General features: G+C 39.8%; 1 protein-coding gene across 1 annotated transcript; it reads left to right on the forward strand.

The window, feature by feature from the left end:
* Nucleotides 1–13,589: 13,589 nt before the first annotated feature.
* On the forward strand, nt 13,590–15,886 carry LOC130092897 (zinc finger BED domain-containing protein 4-like). Its single transcript, XM_056260524.1, has one exon. It carries the CDS (start codon nt 13,684–13,686, stop codon nt 15,511–15,513), a length of 1,830 nt encoding a protein of 609 aa, XP_056116499.1. The 5' UTR covers nt 13,590–13,683; the 3' UTR covers nt 15,514–15,886.
* The last annotated feature ends 5,957 nt before the right edge of the window (nt 15,887–21,843 follow it).

The following is a 21,843-nucleotide window of genomic DNA, read 5'->3' on the forward strand; positions in this document are numbered from 1 at the left end:
TAATTCTCAGATTCTTGAGCAGAACCTTCAGCTCGTCCCCACTGATCAATGGAGGGTGAGAAGTTCATTATCTCAGATAAATCTATATCCCTCTCAGGCAGCACGTCTCCACCCAGCTCCCTCTCGCCTTTTAATTGCTCCTCAGTCATCAGTCACTGCAGACAGGCCTCTTTCCTCCCTCCCCTCTTCTCACCCAGCTCTAACGACATGAAGGCTAATTTTACACCCAGCAATTGTTCCATTTAATTACTTACTGTCTTTCTGCTTCAACCTCAATCAATAATGCCCTTGTAGAAAAGGAACACGTTTCTTTAAGTCTTTCATCACCTGTAGTGATTCCGTATCGTCATTGGATTGCTGCAAACGCTCGACAAATAGAGCAGAACGACGGCTCCACGTTCTAACAAAGAAGATTAGATATTGTGATGTTGGGTTGGATAATTGGCCCGTGTGGGTGATGGATTATGGTCACCATCTCAAAAGTTCAAGTCGAGAAACTTGCTTCCGTAATCTGACATAAAATGTAGGGAGGGACTGGATTGTATCCATTGGGAATTGATTGGAAAGTTGTCAGGCGATGGAGGGGAGGGGTTCAAATTAAGAGAGTGACGTCAGTCAAGGAAAATCATTTCAGTAGTCCATAGAGATGCATTGTTTAATTTTGATTTTATCTTATGCACATTGTTATAGATATAATTGTAACACTGCCGGGGGTACCCTCAGGACTGTGCTCTACTTGAGACTGCGCACCTTGTCTGTCCTTACCCCAGGAGCTGCGGCCACCATGACTGCCCCCTACCCTCCTGGGGGTAAGGACAGACGAGGTGAAAGAAAAGGAGACGGAAGGATAAGAGGAGACAGAGACGTGAGAGGAGAAAAAAACAATAATCTTGGTCTGGTTCCCAAAACACACTGCGGCTCTGTACTCAACCAAGCGGGAGAACTTCTTTGTAATGCTTGGCGGTGGCACTGGATGCCCCAAGTGGGCGGCCTTACTCTCCCCCCGTCCCCTGATTGCGGCACCTGCTCTTCCACATGCTGGCAGCTGGATACAGGCCTGGACGTCTGCAAATGGCGACACCTCCTCCGACCCGACAGCAGCTACCCCGCCATGCTTTGGTGGACGCAGGTGAGTATATCCATCCTATCGACAAGCCCTCCAGCTCAACCGCGTCGAGTGTCCTTGGCGACAGATTCTGCTTAATCCAACTTGATGGCACCTCGACTTCCCCACAGTGGCGAGGGCTTTATGACAGCACATCCCTCCTTCCTCTCGGGTTTTAGGTACCAATGTAATAATGTTAAAGAATCAGGGAAGGAAGAGGCAGGAACGTTCAATGTAACTTTAATATCAAAAAACCACTCTCATCTTGCACTGTCATCACTCCTCCTTTTATACTTCCAGATCTCCTTCCGTGAGACTTGAGACCGGTGTGGTGCGAGTCTCATTAGCAATCTCACCTCCGGCCTTGCTCTGTTCTTGCGGTCTCGACCCCGCCCTGCTTGCTTATTGACTTTTAATAAGCGACACCTGTGAGTCAAAAAACGGGTCTCGAGTCCCACGGAGGAGCTCCGGAAGGATAAAAGGAGGAATGACGACAGTGAAGGACGAGAAAGGACAAGGCCTGGGAGGTTAATGTTGTTTTTTGTATTTGTTCAAGTGGCAGTCGTCCGTGTGCCGCTTTACTTTCGTTATGTTGTTTATGTTTATTTTGTCATTAATTTACGTTGATCATTTGCCAGTCCCCACCTCCTCCTTCCCTGAGCAATAATCTTTATTACAATTATAGAATGTTATATGGTTACACTTTATTTCAATATAGTCCACTGTAGACATTCTACTAGCTATAAGTAAATTTGCAACTACATGTCAACTAACTCTTTATTTAACACAAACTGTTGTTGATCACATTGCATGCCAGTCATACAGTCTCTTCCTGTCTAAATACGGGGTTCTCCATCATTTGAAAGCCGATACCCAAAAATCAGGCAATGCAAGACTAGGGTCAGGCAATCATCTCACTTCCTGTGTTCATGTGACTCTGCCACACTGGGATCATGAGCTGCTAACAGGGCATTGCAGTAGAGAAGGACCATATGGATGGAGAATGATGGCACGACTGAGCATTCTCGGCGGCTCTAACGGTAAGAGAGCGGTAATTAGAATGAAATGACTCTACTGCAGCCGCGCATGCACCGTGCATCCCATCCACACAACTCATTTATCTTCATCTGCTTAGCGCTGCGTGCTGGCAGGACAAACACTTCTGATCTTTCCAATGCCTCTCTCTCCATCCATTCATCCGTCTTTCATTTTTAACTCTCTCTCACTCTGTCATTCTGCTGTTTACCGTATTATGGATGCCCCTTTTTCCTCTCCCATCAATGACTTCCTGTTGCCGCTCATTCATTTCCTGCCCGTCCCAGCTTTCACATTACTTTTCATTTCTCTCCACATCGGCACCATCTCGACATCTTTCTCTCTCATCTCTCATTCACCAGGGGCTAACAGGAAGAGGAAATGCTGTTTGAAAGGAAAGAAAGAGTGAAGTCAGGCACAGAGGAGATCAGGGACATGATGAAGCAGGCTGGGATAGATGAAGACTGACTGTGAGAGAAAACACATACCCTTCATGATTTAAACATTCAGGACTGCCTCCATTTCAGGCAGCAACTGAGATAAAATGAGAAAAAATAATGGCGTTTAAAAGACATTCAAAACACACATGGGATGCACCAATACACATAAGTAAATTAATTAAGCCTTAAATCTATTAATGTTTCGCCAATCATTGTCACATTTTCCTATGTCTAACACAGGTCCTATGTCTAACAGAGATGAATATCTAATTGCCAGAAGAGTATAAAACTGTCCTGATATTTTAATAACATTAACCAAAGAAAAAAATAAAGCATATTTCATTACCTTTTGGAGCTAGGAAGGGTTCAGTTTGAGCAGATGTTTTATACCATCATCACTGTCCTCATCAGAGCTCATTTCCCAGTACATTCAAAATCTGGCTCATATTCGCCACCTCAACCATATTCTCAAAACTACTGTTTTCATCATCTTCAAAATCAATATTTTGATCGCTGACAGATCCACCATCAGGTGACAGTGACACTAATATTTGATTGCGTTCAGTACTTGCTCTGGAGTAAATCGCTTTGCAAGTTTTGCTGATACTTCCTATTCTTTTGTTTTCTGCCTGCATTGATTATGAGTGAAACGTTGTCATAATTGTATATCAGACATTGCCACCTTGAGGAATAAAGGTGAACTGAACTAAAGTGTGCTGTATTTATGAAAATGCCTCAAATACTTTAAGACAAAATGGAGATTAAACTGCCTTCTAGCCTACTTCTCATTTTTATTCCTTCAATTTCATTTCAATGCTTATGAAATACAGCATCCCTTTGCAGTAAACTGAGGCATGTCTCTGGCCAGAAAAGCTTTGGATGTGATGTTAAGAGCCGCAGTAAGTAAAATCATATGACCTTTCCTGTTTGCATGACCACTCTTTGAGCCTCCACAGCCAGACATAAATAATAATAGCATAGCACTAACAATAAATGAAATATACAACTGCACAGCGGTTCAATGCTCAGCACACATGGCATCAGATCAACAACTTGGACCTGATCTTCAAACAATCTTTCTTCAGTACACTCCCTGAACTCTACTTGAAATGGTTTACAGCTTTTCATTGGTGAAAGCACACATTCACATATTGCTAGATGCATGTTTTGGATGCTTTTAAACTTCAGATTTCAAATAGAGTCGAAATACGTTTAAACTGTTTCACTACTTGTTATAAAAACTAAAAAATAAGGTTGTCTGCAAAATCAGTCATGTGGTGTAACCATAAAGTCATGTGGTCTAACCAACATGATGAAACTGGAAATAAAACACTGTTTCTCAAGATCAACAAGTCTGAAAATATCAGAAAAAATCAGGTTGTAAAATGTCATGTCAACTTCGCAAAAACGTAATGATATTTATCAATATTAATTTTATTTTATTTGTAAAAAAATAATTAAATAAATACAATGAAAATTAAAACTTTTTTTGAAAATAAACAAAAAGAAACATACACACATATCATTGGTGTGAAGTGGTTTTCTGAAAGCAAAGACTAATTGCTTTAGTTACTTTTTATTGAAAGTAATGTGTTATGTTAGTTTTACTCATCTGGGCTGGACAAAACAAAAAAACAATAGTTCTATTTTTATCAAATGCAAATAAAGAATGCAGAATCCCCCTTCACAGTAGAGGGCTCTGCAGCTCAAACAAACATTTGTTTATTAGACCCCTGTTTATTTACTTGTTTTAGTCTTCCCATTAACACTATTATTTATTCAGACCGATTTGCAAATTAAAACGAGAGGTAGAATTTATCGCTTGAACAGAGATAATAGTCCAATCATAGTCCTCTCAGGTGACTTTTCCCCATTTCATTCTCAATTACACCCCACCAAACCATGCCGTGGCATGCTTTAAGGGGGTCTGTTAAAACTCAATGGGTTCAGAGGAGGCAAGAGAGATGCTACCTTGTGCTGTAACTTTAAAGGGATCAAGAATATAGAAATCCAATTTTCCTTGATCTTTTGACGTCATCATTGTACTATACACCTAAATATCAGATGACCTACTACGTCCTGCGAGATTCTGAAGTGTGCATTTGATGAACACTTTACTATCCAATGAGGCCACAGGAGAGGATTTATGAATGACGGGGAAGCGACGCAACTGATGCTGGTTGGTCACATGATAATGACAGCATAATGTAGTATATTCGGATTATATTCATACTGCACACACTATATGGGTCATGTGTAACCGGTCCTACTTGACCTGCTACGAGCTGGATTCGAACCGAGGTCTCTGGTGGCAGGCACGCTAACAATGACGCTAAAGACCGGAGTATCTAGCATCAGTCGCTAACGTATATATTGAGACCAGGTGAGTGAGGTTTAAATGCACAGCTCTTACTGACCTACGTCTGTTACACTCACCCCCCTAAACCTCACTCCCTTCCGGGTCACGGCACCAATGTAACCGGCCCTACTCGACCCGCTCGAGGCCTGGGGAGTGACGTTTACACGCACAGCTCTTACTAGCCTACGTCAGTAATACAAAGAGTACGTTTGTGAGATCTTGGTACAATTTTTTTCTTTCATTTCCCCCCCATTTTGATCACTTTATTGTTTCATTAACATGTTGAAACTTGCATCACTTTCTATCAATTCATAATCTAGCTAAACTTTAAATGCTGCCAGAGTACTTACATTGGGAATAAAGGTGATTATGTAAATGTATTGCAATTCGGACTCAAAAAGACAACTTGAAAAGAGACCTGTGGTGGCAGTGGGAGAGCGGTGGAATTGAAAACAGCCTTAGTTACTACAGAATTATTCATTAGGTGTAACTGATTTAAGAATTATAGGTCTGTTCACTGTGTTGGTAATTGAATTAGCCGAATCGCTAAATAAATAAGCAGCCGGACAATAAATAATACATTTGGCTTTGTAAAGCAGACACTCAGCAGCTATAAAGTGCAGGGCAGAAGTTGTTAATTTATCGCTGGACCCCTGTGAGTTACCCGAGTATTGGACTTCTCTTTTGCAGGATGGGACTTGCCGCTGTGATTGATCTGAATCCTATTTAAGAATTGCTCCGTGTGAGATTTTCTTCGGATGCTCACAGAGAAATAAAGCATTCCTGCAGATAATAAAAAAGTGAATGGATTGCATTGTTGTCACCTAGAAATAATTGCCCAATCAAACACATCCTGAGGCTCTATTAAAACGACAATGAGTTTGGCGTACTGCAAATCTTGGGCGGCCAGCACACAAACGGTGACGTCATGGATGCATTTTCATTGGGGTTGAATTTTAATTATTAAGGACAATTTAAGGCCTCTCTTAAAAGTGGAGTTCATCCAGAAGGCTGAAAGTCAATGGGGTCCAACAGTTTCAAGGTTGTGTCATTAGGGTGGGCAACAGCAAGTATAGGGTTTGTGATGTGATGGATATTTCAAAGTTAAACGTCAGTAAACCGTTGACTGTCGCATAAATGAGAGGGACACAAATTCCGATTGGAACTTGGGTTCTAAAAACGTTTGGACGTTCTAAAAAAGATTGGACAAAAACCTAAAAGCCCTACACCAGCATATAGACGACCTCAAAGCTTCTAGACATGGATTAAAAGCCACAAAAGCTCCATTTTGATTTTATAGGACAGTCAGACTGAAACGAATGCCTAAAAATGCAGAACAAATGCTATTGATAGTAGGCCTAAGTGTGAAATGACTTAAATGTTCAGGGTCATTGGGGAGCTGTGAAAACTGTTGCCCTTTTAATACAGCAGGGACTCTTTTCTAGTGGCAAAACTCTTTCCTTTGATTTATGACAGTCTGCCACAGTCATAATCTCTGCACTTTTTCACTGGGTTTGGTCTCAGTTCTTTCGGCCCTGCCCATCTCACGTTCTCCCGCATACACACACACACACCGCACACACATCCTCCTCCCACTGGAGACTTATTCATCATTATTATTGCTCCGACAGGTCCATTACAAACACAGGCTGTTAGGAAACACACAGACAGAGAGAAACTTTTGGGGAAAACTAAAGCTGTTTGGCTTGGTGCAGTTTCCCATTAGCATCATGGCCAAAGTAATGCGTCCTGTGAGCCAGTCATATAACTGTTGTGTGTAAATCAGCATCTAATAGTTTAATATTGCATGCATGCTGACAGGGAGTAAATCACCACATAGCGTTCAGTCTCCAACAGTAAACATTACAGATAATCGAAATTTAATTTACCTATTCTTAAATTAAAATACTTTATGATGCACACAAAGCTAAATTGTGGTTTTGTTACAGGGGAATACATTGACATAATAGAATATACATCTATGGACTGTCGAGAATAAGTATCTTGACTTAGGTCAAAGAGTGTATTTGAAGGTAAAGTGCATTTTTTTTCTCCTTAAATTTATTCTCCTGTCCAAGTATAATGTGCAGTGATAACTATAAGTCAGCCGTCTGTAAGCTGACTTACTGAAGAGTTTAAAATTGTGGCTTTCTGATGCTTTCAAAACATTGATATGTTTGTTTGAACGATCCAACAGGTCTACTTTTGGCCAAACTTGTGTTTGGTTGGGACTACCCAATGCAATTCCTTTAGGGGCCACTAGGGATGTAGAAATATAATATAATAATAAAAAAGGTCTTTATGTAATTATTAAATTATACAACAACATTCTTAACTTGTCTCACTCACACTAAAAACAGATTCTATATTTCATAAACTGCATCAAAATGCAACTTCCCCCAGCCTTTATGGACATACTCTTACACGTGTAAATGTCCTGCAATCCTCTGCTGGTTGTTTGAATCACTTTTGGATGATATTTCACTTGTTGAACTTTGATGATTTGATTCAATTTCACCATTCAAAGAATACAAATGACTTCACTTTTGTTCAATGTCCCATCTGGGTTTGATTTAGAAATAAATTACCTGCAAAGTGCAGGATTTGACTCTTGGCGAGAGGTGCGTAGAGACCCAATTCCCAATTGCAGGCTATTAAATCAACACGATATTCCAAGGAAAATCAAGAACTCACCAAAGTAAAAAAAAAAAAAAAAATGCACAACAAAACAATGCGAGACAAAGGACATGGAAAGCAGGAAAAAGAACTGGACATATACAGCACACTAACAAGATAAGAAACATCTGGAAAACATCAGCGGGGAAACAGGAAACCAGACAATACGAGAATTTCAAACTAAAAGCCCCAATTTTTTTTAATTTTTTTTGCTAGTTTATTATTAAAAAAAAACTAGTTGATTCAGTTGCCACAGTCCCTGATTAGTGTCACACCTGTTCTTTGTTCCTTTGATTTCCTTCCTCTGTATATTTAAGTCTTCAGTCTTCCTCGACTCATTGTCTTGTATTAATGTTATGTAACGCTGTGTTGGATTGTTATGCTATTGCTCTCCGTGTTCATTAAAAGTCTTGTTCATCGTCATTCTGGATCACGCATCCTCTTTGTGGATTATCGCTACACAACTAACCTGTCACAAAATGACATGTAACATGTTTTATATATACTAAATTGTGCTTACAAATATATTTAAATACATAATACATGTTTCAATAGAAATTACATTAAAGCATATTTTCATTTTACCATAAATATTTGTTGACACATTCAGTTGTACACCTTAACCATATTTCAAAGACAATTAACCTATTTGTGAAATTACATATAAAGATGTACTTAAGTCCTACTTCAATAAATGAAACCATAAGTAAATTGAATTTAATATACTTTTAAATTATAACACCCTTTCTAGAATTGTTAATAGCATTCAATTAAGTGTTCAAAAGCATTACATTGAGTTTTAGACTTATGTATATTTTGTCCATTATCATTTGTCTTTTTAAAAGTGTGTTAAATTGTACTTATTTTTTTTTACAAGGGAAACGAATCTAAAGACCCACAGAAGGCGCTACTGACATGTAAACAAGTTTTTAAAGTTTTTTTTTTTTGCCAACAGATGTATTTTTGGACCTGAGTTCTGAAAGTTAGTGTGTTTTCATCAAGCTGTTCTATATCAGGTCAAAGAAAATGAGATTTTTCATGATATGACCCCCTTTAATAACTTGGCAAGATGATCTGAGCACTCTTATATTACATTTATAGGCTTCTGCTTGGTCAGTCGTCCTGCCTCTTATCACACGTCCCGCGCTCCTGTTATCTCACAAATCAAGTGTGATGAGTCTGCACTCTCACTATATGTCAAGCGAACACAATTCAGGAATGATGTCGGGTTGCCGGAGGCCCGTAAAAATACTTACAAATAGAATACATCACTTCACTTCTGAAAACAAGTGCAAATGCAAACCATGTCTAGAAACTGAACTTATACTGATGTGAAAATTAGCCGTTTAATATGCTATTGACAGTGTTAATTCTTTATACGATTTTGTTGTTTATTTCTAATTTGATGCTAAATTGTTGACGTTTCAGAGATAAGCAAATGCTCTAATGCAGACCTGATGTCCAAGTCAAGACAAGAAATAGACCATTTAACCAAGCGTGGAATATTTGAGGAGGCTCATGAATATTAATTAGGCTGCACTTGACTATCCAATCAGATCACCTGGCAACATTAGCATGACTTATTAATATTCATAAGCTACGTTAAGACTCAGCCTGTCTGACAGTTCAACATGTGTCCCGCACTGCAGCGACGTCATCATCTAATGTCTGAGAGTTTTAGCATCATTTGCATTTTTGAGATTCAATTCATTTGGTGTTTGTACATTATACACTAGTCCGAAACCATCTTGAATGCAAGTCTTGGTTTGCATTCAATTTTTGGATGTGCTGCTGCAAGCAGAAAACTTTTTAAGAAGTGTGTTGGTCTATACTAGTGAGTGCCTACGTAGGCAGCAAGCACTTTCCCCGAATCGGGTACAGAATAGGTCTCGTGAAAGAAGGAGCTTTAACCTACAGAAAATGCTGAGTGTCAACCTCAGGAGGTCAAACTAAATATATAAGCTGTTTTATTTTCTATTCATATTATATAGCGTAAGCAATTTTACCAAAAGACAGAGCATCATGTCATTTTCTATATAAACGGTAAAAAGCCATAATTAAATAGGCTAAAACTGTATACTAATTGTAAGCAAAACTAAAGAAGCTACGCAAGAACGAGTATAGAGTTGCAAATTTAGCCTTAATTAAGTCGTCGCATATTTGATCAATTTGCATTGAACTAATTTAGTTAGGGTGCCAGAGGGTTAGAATTATGTTATTTCTTCAGTTTTATGAGTTTAAGAAATGTTAATGTTTTGTAATGTGGGGAAATCATCTGGGAACAGGGTTGCATGCAAAATGTGAGACACAGCTAAATATTATGTTTCTGGTCAAATGTTTTCATTACAATCATTTGATTTTGAGTTTAACAACTTATGCATAAATAGATACATCTATAATGGGAAATTGCATTTATCCTCCCAGACAGCAACATAGTGTCGGCCCAGATCCGGCCCACATCTGGTACATGTGGATTCCAGACGTGGGCCAGATCTGGGCCGGCACTATGTTGCTATATGGGCTTTTGTGGAGAAGGCAATCCCAGAATGCATTGTGAAAAGCTCAGTGGACAGATTCATAATTGAACAGCATTTACTGTATTGCTTTATTTTACAGGAGGCCAGTGGCCAAAAGTGATGTTCGAAGACCATACAAGTTTGATGAAACCATCAAAATTAGGAAAATATTTACATTTTACATAAACATGAGGGAAGAACAAAAGACTAAACTCGGTTAAGGTATTTTGAATTTTTTTTTTATTTTACAATTCTGCTCAAATGTCTCTTTAACGTCTTGTCTGTGAATCCCAGTTTATTGTATAGCCTTAATTTCAAAACAAATGGGATGTTTCCTCAGCTTCCGTGCGTCGGGATGCATTCCTGTTATCGTCAGTGGGGAACTGGGCAAACGTACTATCAATGACAGGAATTCAGAAATGCATAGGAATTACCATGACATAAGCTTCATAGACGTGAGATGGATTGATAGACAGATGGAGAAAGAGTGAAAGGAAAGGAAGAGGTATTTGAAGTTTACATGAATGGGTTTTGACGGATAGTGTTTGTACACAGACACGGAGCTGTCCTTGCCAAAGCTGTGAATGCGTGACAGAGCTTAGAAGGTGATAAGGGCTGAGGGAGAGGACGGTGTGGAAGGAGATAAGCTTCCCGAGAGCGAGAGAGAGAGAGAGGGAATGAAACGGGACGTCTGGTTGCTGGGAGCAGATATTGGGCACTGGATGCCCTGATTTTGCATTAGGTACGGCAGGCTTTAGCCCTTTACTCCAAACGGTTGAGAATGATAGCGAGGTTTTTTTTTTGAGCTACAGGAGTATGATCCATCCAGATTTGTATTTTGCAACACTTCTCTTGTATGAATTTCCACATTTATTCCACATTTCATCTTTTAAAGTAAACGCATTACGTTCCACAAAAGTTGCAATGTGGCCTGGTTGTATTTCATAGTACATTTTTGAAACCGTAGTTTCAAATGTACGTATTATGTATGTAGGCCTATGGTTGGCTAAAATCAAGACGTAATCTAAAATACGTCACATTTCGTTTACACAGTTTTAAAATGATATGCGTTGGTTATAGAACATTTAACCCTATTTAGAACCGGCTGTGTCTTCGCCGACACAGATCAGCAAGCTGTATTCATTGTACCGTAACTCTTCAACCGTTCGCACTATCAAAACCATTCAAATTGCCCCTGACAGTAGACAACATGCGCTTTTCGGCAATATACGGCTTATTACGGTAATTCCGTCAGCAAATGAGAGCAGCTTTCTGGCAGAGCGGGAAGGAAGGATTTGAACAGAGAGATACGAGCGCGGCAGGTTTGAGTGTTTTGGATTGCATAAAATAGTAAAAGAAACTATCAAATACATGGCGAAAGAAGTGGTAGACAGCAGAAGAGGGGATTGGGATGATTTTAAATTAAACTTGGGAGGCGGATGGTCGTTACTCTTTCACGTATCTTTACATGTGGTGTATGCATGTGTATGTGTGCGTGCCTATGAATGGACGCATTTGTATACGTGGTGTATGAAAAAAAGTGTCCTAAATGAAAACTGTGCAACCCAATGTCACAAAAAAGACTTGTATCTGATGTATTATACTTCATTTTTCAACTTTAAAGTGTTAGTTCCTTTCGTTTGTGATTTTTCTGTTTTTTTTTTCTAAATAAAAATCAGAAAATGTATTCTCATCTTTTACATTTTTTGTCTATTTAAATTCTATTTACAAACTCACCACACACAAAAATGGTCAATAACTGTAATTTGTTGAAAGCTAATATTTTTCTGAAAAAGATGACACATTGCACATGCAGATAGCACATTATTTTAGAATTTCAAAAAATCAAAATGTGTGAAAAACACCTATTTTAGCTTCAGGTTCTAAAGGGTTAACTCTTTCCTGCCGGCGTTGTTTTTTTAAAAGTGTACATCAGATCAGATACAGCATGATGTTGAAAACACAAATGGAGTAAATCGAGTCCATCAACACCCCTAAAGCTTCACAGTCCTAGAGCTCGTCCTGGGTCGACATTTCATTCAGTAACATTAGGCAGTTTTGATTAATATGTTGTTTAATGTTGATGATCGCATTATTCTTGTCGCTTGATAAACTTAAGGTTGAGCCACTGTAGTCACTCAGACTATTTTAACGATGTCTTTACTAGAGCTCGACCGATTTATCGGCAGGCCGATATTAGGCATTTTCCAAACTATCGGTATCGGCGTTTATAATAGCCGATAAATGAATAATAAAAAAAAAAAAAAAAACGGACGAAACATCCTTCAACCATGTCATGAGTGTTGGAGTTGTATAGTTTGTCCACCAGAGGGCACTCTACACCGTCCCTGTTGGCAACACTCGTGTATAACGCGCAACACATCCTGCAACCTGCTGATCCAGCCAGAGTCGGGCAGAGAGAATTAGTTATCCGCGAGTGAGATCATCTGTGAAGTGTGTTCATGCCATGGTGAGTTGGTCACATACATTGCTTGAATAACAATTAAAAGAACATTCCCATCAGTTCTCTTAACTCAAATAAATATCATGTCTAGTTTTGCTGCTGTTAAATAAGCCGAGAGTGAAGCGGAATTAGCTAGTAATAATTACGTTACGTTTACAGTGTAGTTGACTGACTGTCCTTTTAACTTTTGACGATGTGACTGAAGTATTTCTTTAATAGCGCGTGACAGTTATAGCAATGAGACATATCATCTCTCCTTGGCCTGTTATATTGAAAATGTATGTTTTACAATTTGCAGTATGACGTTATCCATTGCTAAATTATGGCTCATCATAGACTAGCTAACCACAAAGCTAGCTAATGCCACTATCATCAGTGGAAGACCGCAAACGTTAACATTAATGAGCATGGAAACCACAAAGAACTTTTTCTGCCTAAATAAAGTAATGATCACTGTATTTATAACTAGCATATCTCTAGTTACAGTCCCTGCATTGTAAAATGTAAGTTAGACTTGCGAGGAGTGAACATTTAGACAGAGAAAAAGTATCAAACGTATCTTGTGCATAAAAGACAAAGTTAGCTTTTCTTTTACATGTGTGTGAAATCCAACGACGCCAAGTGTGCGTTGCAGACTGCCGTTCAGACGCAGCATTAACGAGTCACATCGCTAAATAGTAGGTTTTAGAAGGCAGGCAGCAACTGATGATTGAAAATGGTTTGATGTTGCTTGATGGAAAGAATTTAAAAACTGCAGGTAAAGGGATAAGCAAGCTGACATTGTAATTATAAGTTAGCTTATAAGGCAATGTAGGGACTAATTATTACAATACACACGCACACAAACATTTAGGAATGACCTTTATCTTGTTTAATGATAATATAAATGATGATGATATAGTAATAATGTCATCATTATTTTTTGTAATTATCACTGTCAATAATAATAATAATAATAATAATAATAATGCTGGTAGTAATAGTTGTGGCTGTAGCAGCAATCATTTTATTTGTATGTTTATGTTACGTTTTATGTTATGTTGTTTTTTGTGTATCTCATCTGGCTTGTTTACTTTATATTTTAACAGATGGCAAGTGGTGGACGAAGTCAAGTATGGGAGCATTTCACAAAAGGCCCATCAGGTACAGTCACATGCAACATCTGTACAGCCTCTGTGAGCCAGGGATCTGGCAGCCTCAAATTTAAAAATACATCCAACTTGTGGGCACACCTTAAATCAAAACACAAAGAGATGTACGAGAAGAGGCAAAAAGAAGCACAGCCAACCACATCATCATTGATGAATATGACACAGCCAAACCTAAAACAAGTGCTAGAGAAAACCACAAAATGGACTCCAAATGATCCAAGAACTCAAGAAATGGACAAACTCCTGATGGAGATGATAGCCACTGACATCCTGCCTTTTACAGTTGTTGAGGGTGCAGGGTTTAAAAGGGTTATGGCCAAAGCAGAGCCCAGATACCCATTAAAGACAGATACATTTTTCCGTGCAAAGAAGATGGATGAGATTTACACAGGAGTTGTAAACAAAATAAAGAAACTGCTGTCAGTTGAAAATGCAGGAAACATAATTTCTTTTACCACCGACTGTTGGTCAGGGTCAAATGAGGCACTCATGAGCCTGACTGCTCATTTCATTGACAAGAATTGGAAAAAGGTCCAACTTGTCTTGAACGTGAAATCCTTGTCACAGTCCCACACAGGACAGTACATTGGAGAGACATTTCTGTCCATGCTTGAAGAATGGGAAATTGATGAGGAGCGGGTCATGCTTGTACTCAGGGACAGTGGGGTAAATATGGTGAAAGGCATGCGCCTTGTTGAGATGCCAGACCTGAGCTGCAGTGCTCACATACTGCACCTAGCTATCAATGATGGCCTCAGTTCCCAGAGAGTGGTGGTGGACATTCTGGCAAAGCTGAAGAAAATTGCAACTCACTTCAACCACTCTGTTACGGCACAGCAACGCCTATCTAAAATTCAGGAGGAGCTAGGTGTCCCACAGCATTCGATCATACAGGCAGTACAGACAAGGTGGAACTCGACACTGCACATGTTGGTGAGGATGATTGAACAGAAAAGAGCCATCACTGCATATGCTAGCGACCATGGACATTTCTCATGTCTGTCAGCAGAGGAATGGTCCATTGCGTCGAACCTGGCAGAGACCCTTGGACCACTGGAGGAGGTGACACTGGAATTCAGCAGAGAGGACTCATCCACATCCTGCATTATACCATGTTTAGCAGTGTTACAACGTTTACTGGAGTCAGAGGGACCAACCACCAGGGGTATTCAAACCACAAGAAAATTCATGCTGGACAGTTTGCAAAAAAGATTTGCAAAAGTTAAAGACGCTAAAGAGGTGGTGCTTGCCTGTGCCCTGGACCCACGCTACAAAGAGCGGCCTTTGGTACCAGAAATTCTGGTAAAAGTGAAAACCTGGCTAAAAGAGGCTATGGAGACCAGTCCACCAGATTATGCCACGCAAACTCCATCTGAGGAGACCGATCCCAAAAGGCCGAGAACAGAGGACCAAGTACCCAGTCTCTTAGACTCGCTGTATGACACTGTGCTCCTTCCATCCACCAGTGAGGCAGTGGAACCAGAGGGGATCATCGAAGAGCTAGAACGGTACTTCAGAGAGCCTGTCATTGACAGAAAGAGTGGGAATCCATATGATTGGTGGAAACACAACACCAACCGTTTCACCAGACTGTCAGTTTTGGCAAGGCAGTACCTCTCCTGTCCACCCTCCTCTGTGGCGAGCGAAAGAGTGTTCAGCACCATAGGTAATATATATGAGGATAGGCGAAGCTCTTTGAAAGGAGAAAATGCAGAGAAACTTTGCTTTTTGTACTACAACCTGCCTCTGCTGGACTGGAGCTATTGAGGATTGACTGATTCAGTACACTACCTCATATATACTGTTAACAATTTATAAGTAGTATAGTTCAAAGTTATATTTATGAAGCTATACCAAGTCTTTTAATACTGGTAACTTTGATTTGGTTGTTGTTGTTTTTGTGTTTTTGTTCAAAGGACTTTACGTTTCATATCTTAAGTTTGTATTTTTATACATTTTATTTATCAGGACTTTAATATATTTTGATGTTCCTCTGTTCTGTTGTGACAATAAAAGAAACAAGTTTCTTTTTAAAATGCATTATCATATTATTTTAGTTAAAACTCATAAATAACTACAAATAACTAATGTTAGGGAAATCTGTTAATGTTTTGTTGCGCGTTTCTGTAAAAAAAAATATCGGCCGATATATCGGTTTATCGGATTTTAAAACCAACAAATATTTGTATCGGTATCGGCCTTCAAAATCCTTTATCGGTCGGGCTCTAGTCTTTACTAACTTTTCTGGGCCGGCAAGTTTTCGATCCCTTAGAAGCCTATGGAGGAGTGATCCAGCTCTCAGATTTAATCAAAAATATCTTAATTTGTGTCCCGAAGATGAACGGAAGTCTTACGGGGTTGAACAACATGAGGGAGAGTAATTACTGACAGAGTTTTCATTTTTGGGTGAACTATCCCTTTAATTGCAACTAAAACTTTATTAAATGCTGTAAAAATTGATTTGAAAACATCCTTATTGGTGGAGTGTGTTTTGTGGGATTCCAGTCCACTATAGCTTCCACTCCTCTTCCTAACATTCACCGGTTCAGTGAAATGTCACCGTACTCATGAAATTCTTTACTCTCTTTCGGGGTGTTTTATAATTCCTGGCAGTGGCCCAAAGGCCGAAGCTCATTAAATATTAATATTCTATTCTTTCAACCTAACGTATGTATTCATGAGTATATGTATCATACTTGTGTATGTAGAAAGAATGGTGAACGGTAAGAGGTCTATAATGCCTGTATAGAGCTAGCCTTTAGCATTTCCCTTCAGGTCAATCTTTGCCCTTGTGCATTCAGTTCTGGACCAATTATTTGTGAGCCAATTACATGAATCATAAATGATGCCAAAGCAATGCTGATTGACGGAGCTCATTACAAGACCAGTCTGTTAAAGGAAAGGTTTAGTTCACTGGTTTACATCCATCCTTCTGCTCGGTTGATGTCGAGGGCTTCTATGCTGCAAGATTATTGGCAGTAGTTCAATGTCAGACGTGTGAGAACTTCACTAGAGATGGCAGCTTTCATAAGCGCTCACTTTGTCTTTGAAATCCAAATGTTCTCCCAGGTGGACATGACTGGAAATCAAAGTTGGAGAGACAACTGTTCTGTCTTTGCGCCCGAGGCGAGGGCGGTGTGAGCGGAGGCTGTGTCTTGGGGAGTTGGAGAAAGTTCTGCCTTGTGAATCGTTCGTGATACAATCTATGTTTTATGTCGAGCGCAGAACTTGAGGAAAAACCTTTATCGGAGTCCCGAGATGCAGTGTGATTCACAGAGGAGAGTAGCACACGGGTCACACAGGTGTCTGGCTATGAGGACTGGTTTGCAGACAAATGAACAAAGTGTGATTTCACGTCTATCCCAGAATTAATTTTCCTTAAAATTTGTACTCGCCTTTAAACCTGTGGAGTGACAAGACTGACTTTCTTCTGTGGAACACAAAAGTAGATACTTTGAATATTCGGAAAGATTATTTTTTTTTGTCCGAACAATAAAAGTTGATCCAAAACAATGAGTCGTTGGACCCCAGAACTTTTTCTAAATATCTTTATTTTTTTGTTCCACAGAAGAACACAAGGCGAACTATTCATTAACCCTCGTGCTGTGCTGAATATCATTCACTTTATTTGTTGTTCCTTGTCAAAATTACCGGCCTTTTAAATTGCTTGTAAATATCTCATTATGCTATTTTAATCACCAAATATTGGATTAAATATTTTTAATAACCTACTAATCGTTGGCCTCATTGACACATGCATCTACAAGGTCAAATATCACTTTATTTTAAAAATAATATACATTGCATCATCCAGTCTGTTGTGATTGGTCTACTCTGCTCTGATTGGTCAGATGGCCCAGTCTGTTGTAATTGGTCTACTCTGTTCTGATTGGTCAGATTGCCCAGTCTGTTGTGATTGGTCTACTCTGCTCTGATTGGTCAGATGGCCCAGACTGTTGTGATTGGTCTGCTCTGCTCTGATTGGTCAGATGGCCCAGTCTGTTGTGATTGGTCTACTCTGCTCTGATTGGTCAGATGGCCCAGTCTGTTGTGATTGGTCTTCTCTGCTCTGATTGGTCAGATGGCCCAGTCTGTTGTGATTGGTCTACTCTGCTCTGATTGGTCAGATTGCCCAGTCTGTTGTGATTGGTCTACTCTGCTCTGATTGGTCAGATGGCCCAGTCTGTTGTGATTGGTCTACTCTGCTCTGATTGGTCAGATGGCCCAGTCTGTTGTGATTGGTCTTCTCTGCTCTGATTGGTCAGATGGCCCAGTCTGTTGTGATTGGTCTTCTCTGCTCTGATTGGTCAGATGGCCCAGTCTGTTGTGATTGGTCTACTCTGCTCTGATTGGTCAGATGGCCCAGTCTGTTGTGATTGGTCTACTCTGCTCTGATTGGTCAGATGGCCCAGTCTGTTGTGATTGGTCTACTCTGCTCTGATTGGTCAGATGGCCCAGTCTGTTGTGATTGGTCTTCTCTGCTCTGATTGGTCAGATGGCCCAGTCTGTTGTGATTGGTCTACTCTCCTCTAATTGGTCAGATGGCCCAGTCTGCTGTGATTGGTCTACTCTACTCAGATTGGTCAGATGGCCCAGTCTGTTGTGATTGGTCTGCTCTGCTCTGATTGGTCAGATGGCCCAGTCTGTTGTGATTGGTCTACTCTGCTCTGATTGGTCAGATGGCCCAGTCTGTTGTGATTGGTCTTCTCTGCTCTGATTGGTCAGATGGCCCAGTCTGTTGTGATTGGTCTACTCTGCTCTGATTGGTCAGATTGCCCAGTCTGTTGTGATTGGTCTACTCTGCTCTGATTGGTCAGATGGCCCAGTCTGTTGTGATTGGTCTACTCTGCTCTGATTGGTCAGATGGCCCAGTCTGTTGTGATTGGTCTTCTCTGCTCTGATTGGTCAGATGGCCCAGTCTGTTGTGATTGGTCTACTCTCCTCTAATTGGTCAGATGGCCCAGTCTGCTGTGATTGGTCTACTCTACTCAGATTGGTCAGATGGCCCAGTCTGTTGTGATTGGTCTACTCTGCTCTGATTGGTCAGATGGCCCAGTCTGTTGTGATTGGTCTACTCTGCTCTGATTGGTCAGATGAAGACCATAGACTGACACTGTTACAAACTTACATAAGTACGAGTAGAAAGTAAAACTGGAATTACTGATAATGATAACTAGGGAGAAATGAACTTTATTTATCTGCACTTTGATCTTTCAAACTTTGCAGGCCTTTTTCATTCTCAAACAGCTGCAGTATATTACACACGTGAAAGGCAATATCCGAAAAAGCATAATAGGGGCACTTTAAATCCTAGTGTATTAAGTGAAAGTAGACCACACACACACACACACACACACACACTGAATCTGGGGTTTCTAAGAGAACATGGCATAATTATTAATCAAAGACACCTCTGCACTAACCTGACTGCCCTGAGGCTCCATTAGATATTCAGGATCACTTCTCTGCTCACCTGTCTCCACCAGCACCTGTTCTTTCAGCCGAATCTTCATCAGTATTCCTCTCACTTACCTCGCTCTCCTCCTGTCTCGGGCCCCAGATGAGCCGTTGTAAAAAACGGAAGGAGAGCTAAAAAAAAAAGATTGGATCTACCTTGTTTACTGCCATCTTCATGGTTCTTTAAAGGGCGGATTTGTATCGAATCTAATCTCCATCTAATATCACTTCTCTGCCATAAAGTCGTATAACTCAAGCACCTGAAAGGCCCGAAGGGGTGGCGTATTGCTCCATCCGAGACAAAATGACTTCCTCGTTGGCGCCCGTGATTGGCCGTCCTATAGTCCCCAGTGTGCAATGTCTAATTCATCCACTTGCTGGATTGTATGATATAATTCACATTCTTGGGATGGAAAATTATAGCTTCTGATTTTCTTATATCACAGGTGTGCAATTGATTTGAGCATGTCACTGAAGGTCATGCATAAACTATCTACCTCGCTTCTTATTTTAATTAAGTGACACCGCATTTCCTCTTCACGTCAATGCATTTACCTCATGTCGAAAATAAAGCTTGTCATTAAAGGCTCTCCAGGGTTGTTTCGACAGTTCTCCAGCTTGCTTGCATTCCCCGTGTGCTTCATTTCCCAGATTTTCCCAGATCCGTTCTTGACAGGTGTAGATGGAGCGGGCGGGGCTGAGCGCGAGCGGAAAAGGAGTTTTTTTTTTTTGAACGCCGCTCAGGTTTTCAATTGGCATTTTAAAGTCTGCGCCAGACTCACCAAGACGGCCGAGTGTCTCTGCAATTCCTCTGGAAAGCGGGAGCAGAATAAGGCTACGCAACGGAATCCGCTGTGAGAGGGAGGAGAGGATGATGGATGGCGGCTGTTAGATACAGTAATTGTGCTCAGGTAATTGCCCCTCCCTCGCCATAATACCCCTGAAACCTTCTCCATTTCCACGGCAGGAGAAACTATCAGCAATGCATTTCGCAGGCTGAGCGGGGTCCTTATGCTAGCTGCAAGGAGACAACTCTTCAGTTTGCCTAGCGAGTTTGACTATGCCTGGCTGATTTGCAGCCCTTGGCATTTACAGCATTACTATTAAAGAAAGTGTGTTGTTGCCATAATCAAGTGTAATCATGACAACTTCATTTACACTGTTGTAATTAGCATTGCTGTTGTACATGATCTCAGATATGAAGACGCATCCCACACACCCTTTTTTTCATTAAGAGGGGATTATTAAAGGATTATGCGTCTGTTTAATGTAATTTATGAAAGGATTTCTGTAAAAGCTAATATAAGACTAATCAAAATCAGGCTCTCAAACTTAAAAAAAAAACAACAGCAATGAAGAGGACATCTAGGATGCAACTAGAGAGCTAACGTGAGTCATTAGCATGTTAGCATACATGAGGTTTTAAGCATGTTTTTAAATTTTGATATCATTATATTGATTTCTGTCATTTTATCATCACAAAATATCACAGAATTCGTCAAATCCATTGTTAACACTTAAAAGTTGTGCTGTTCTTTTCCTTTCAAAAAGTTGTCGCCTCCTGGCTGGAAGTAACTCACTTAAAGGGTTTTACTAATGCTAATATTGATTATGCATACTATGTACCGACAAACAGATGAGCCCAGAATATGAATGCAACATGCTAAGCTTTTTTCAATTAGAAAACCATTATATAGAACATGTTTCATGCATTAATTTATTGATATTAAAGGAATAAAATTCAGTATACACCAAAGGTCACATTAGACTTCTGCATTTTCCGTCATTTTGACGGAGAGGGTCATAATCTATTAGTACCCGTCATTTCAATTTTCATATTTAATTATAATAAGCCTTTTAATTTGTTCGCATTTTCATTTTTATTTACAAACTTACAGGACAAGCATATAGGCTACATTATGCATTTATTTATTGATGAAGAGAAAGTTGAACAGAGACTGTGGGTCATTTTTCATGTTTGTTGCTTTTGATTTGAAACAAAGTCTCAGCTTTCAAATTCTTTTTTTCCCAAAATTCAAACAATCCATACTGTTTTGGCGGTACATGGCCGATTTATTACCTCCGAAATATATTCATTCAACACACATTCATACGATATAGAGTGCAATTTTTAAACAGTCACAAAGCACGCTTTAAACCAAATGTAATACCTACTATACTATGCAATTTCGGAAGCAGCGAGTTCTGTTGAACTATCTGTTGAATGACTCGCTCATGAAGATAGTCACTTGTTGCCACCTACTGGTGTAACCGTGTAACCTGCAGAAACAGTCAGTGCTTAAAAGTTGACTAAAAAGAGGAATAAAAAATCATCTTTTGGAAATTGATCTTAATGCCTTAATTTAAAAAATGAGGAAAAATACAACCTTTAAGTACACCAATTTTCTTTGTGAATGAATAATGTATCGTAAATAAATAAATGTTCTTCCTTAAAATACAGGGGCCATAAGTCAGGACACCATGTTAAATTCCCATAGAAGCGGGCAGATTTTTATTTTTAAAGGCCAGTTATTTCATGGATCCAGGACACTATGCATCCTGATAAAGTTCCCTTGGCCTTTGGGATTAAAATATCCCCACATCATCACACACCCTTCACCATACCTAGAGATCGGCATG

This window comes from Rhinichthys klamathensis, unplaced genomic scaffold, assembly GCF_029890125.1.
Source record: "Rhinichthys klamathensis goyatoka isolate OS25496 unplaced genomic scaffold, OSU_Roscu_1.1 h1tg000009l_1, whole genome shotgun sequence".
In the NCBI taxonomy this organism is placed as follows: domain Eukaryota; kingdom Metazoa; phylum Chordata; class Actinopteri; order Cypriniformes; family Leuciscidae; genus Rhinichthys; species Rhinichthys klamathensis.

Excerpts from the sequence above, each read along its gene's own strand:
- LOC130092897 (XM_056260524.1), top strand. The coding sequence starts at position 13,684 with ATGGCAAGTGGTGGACGAAGTCAAGTATGGGAGCATTTCACAAAAGGC.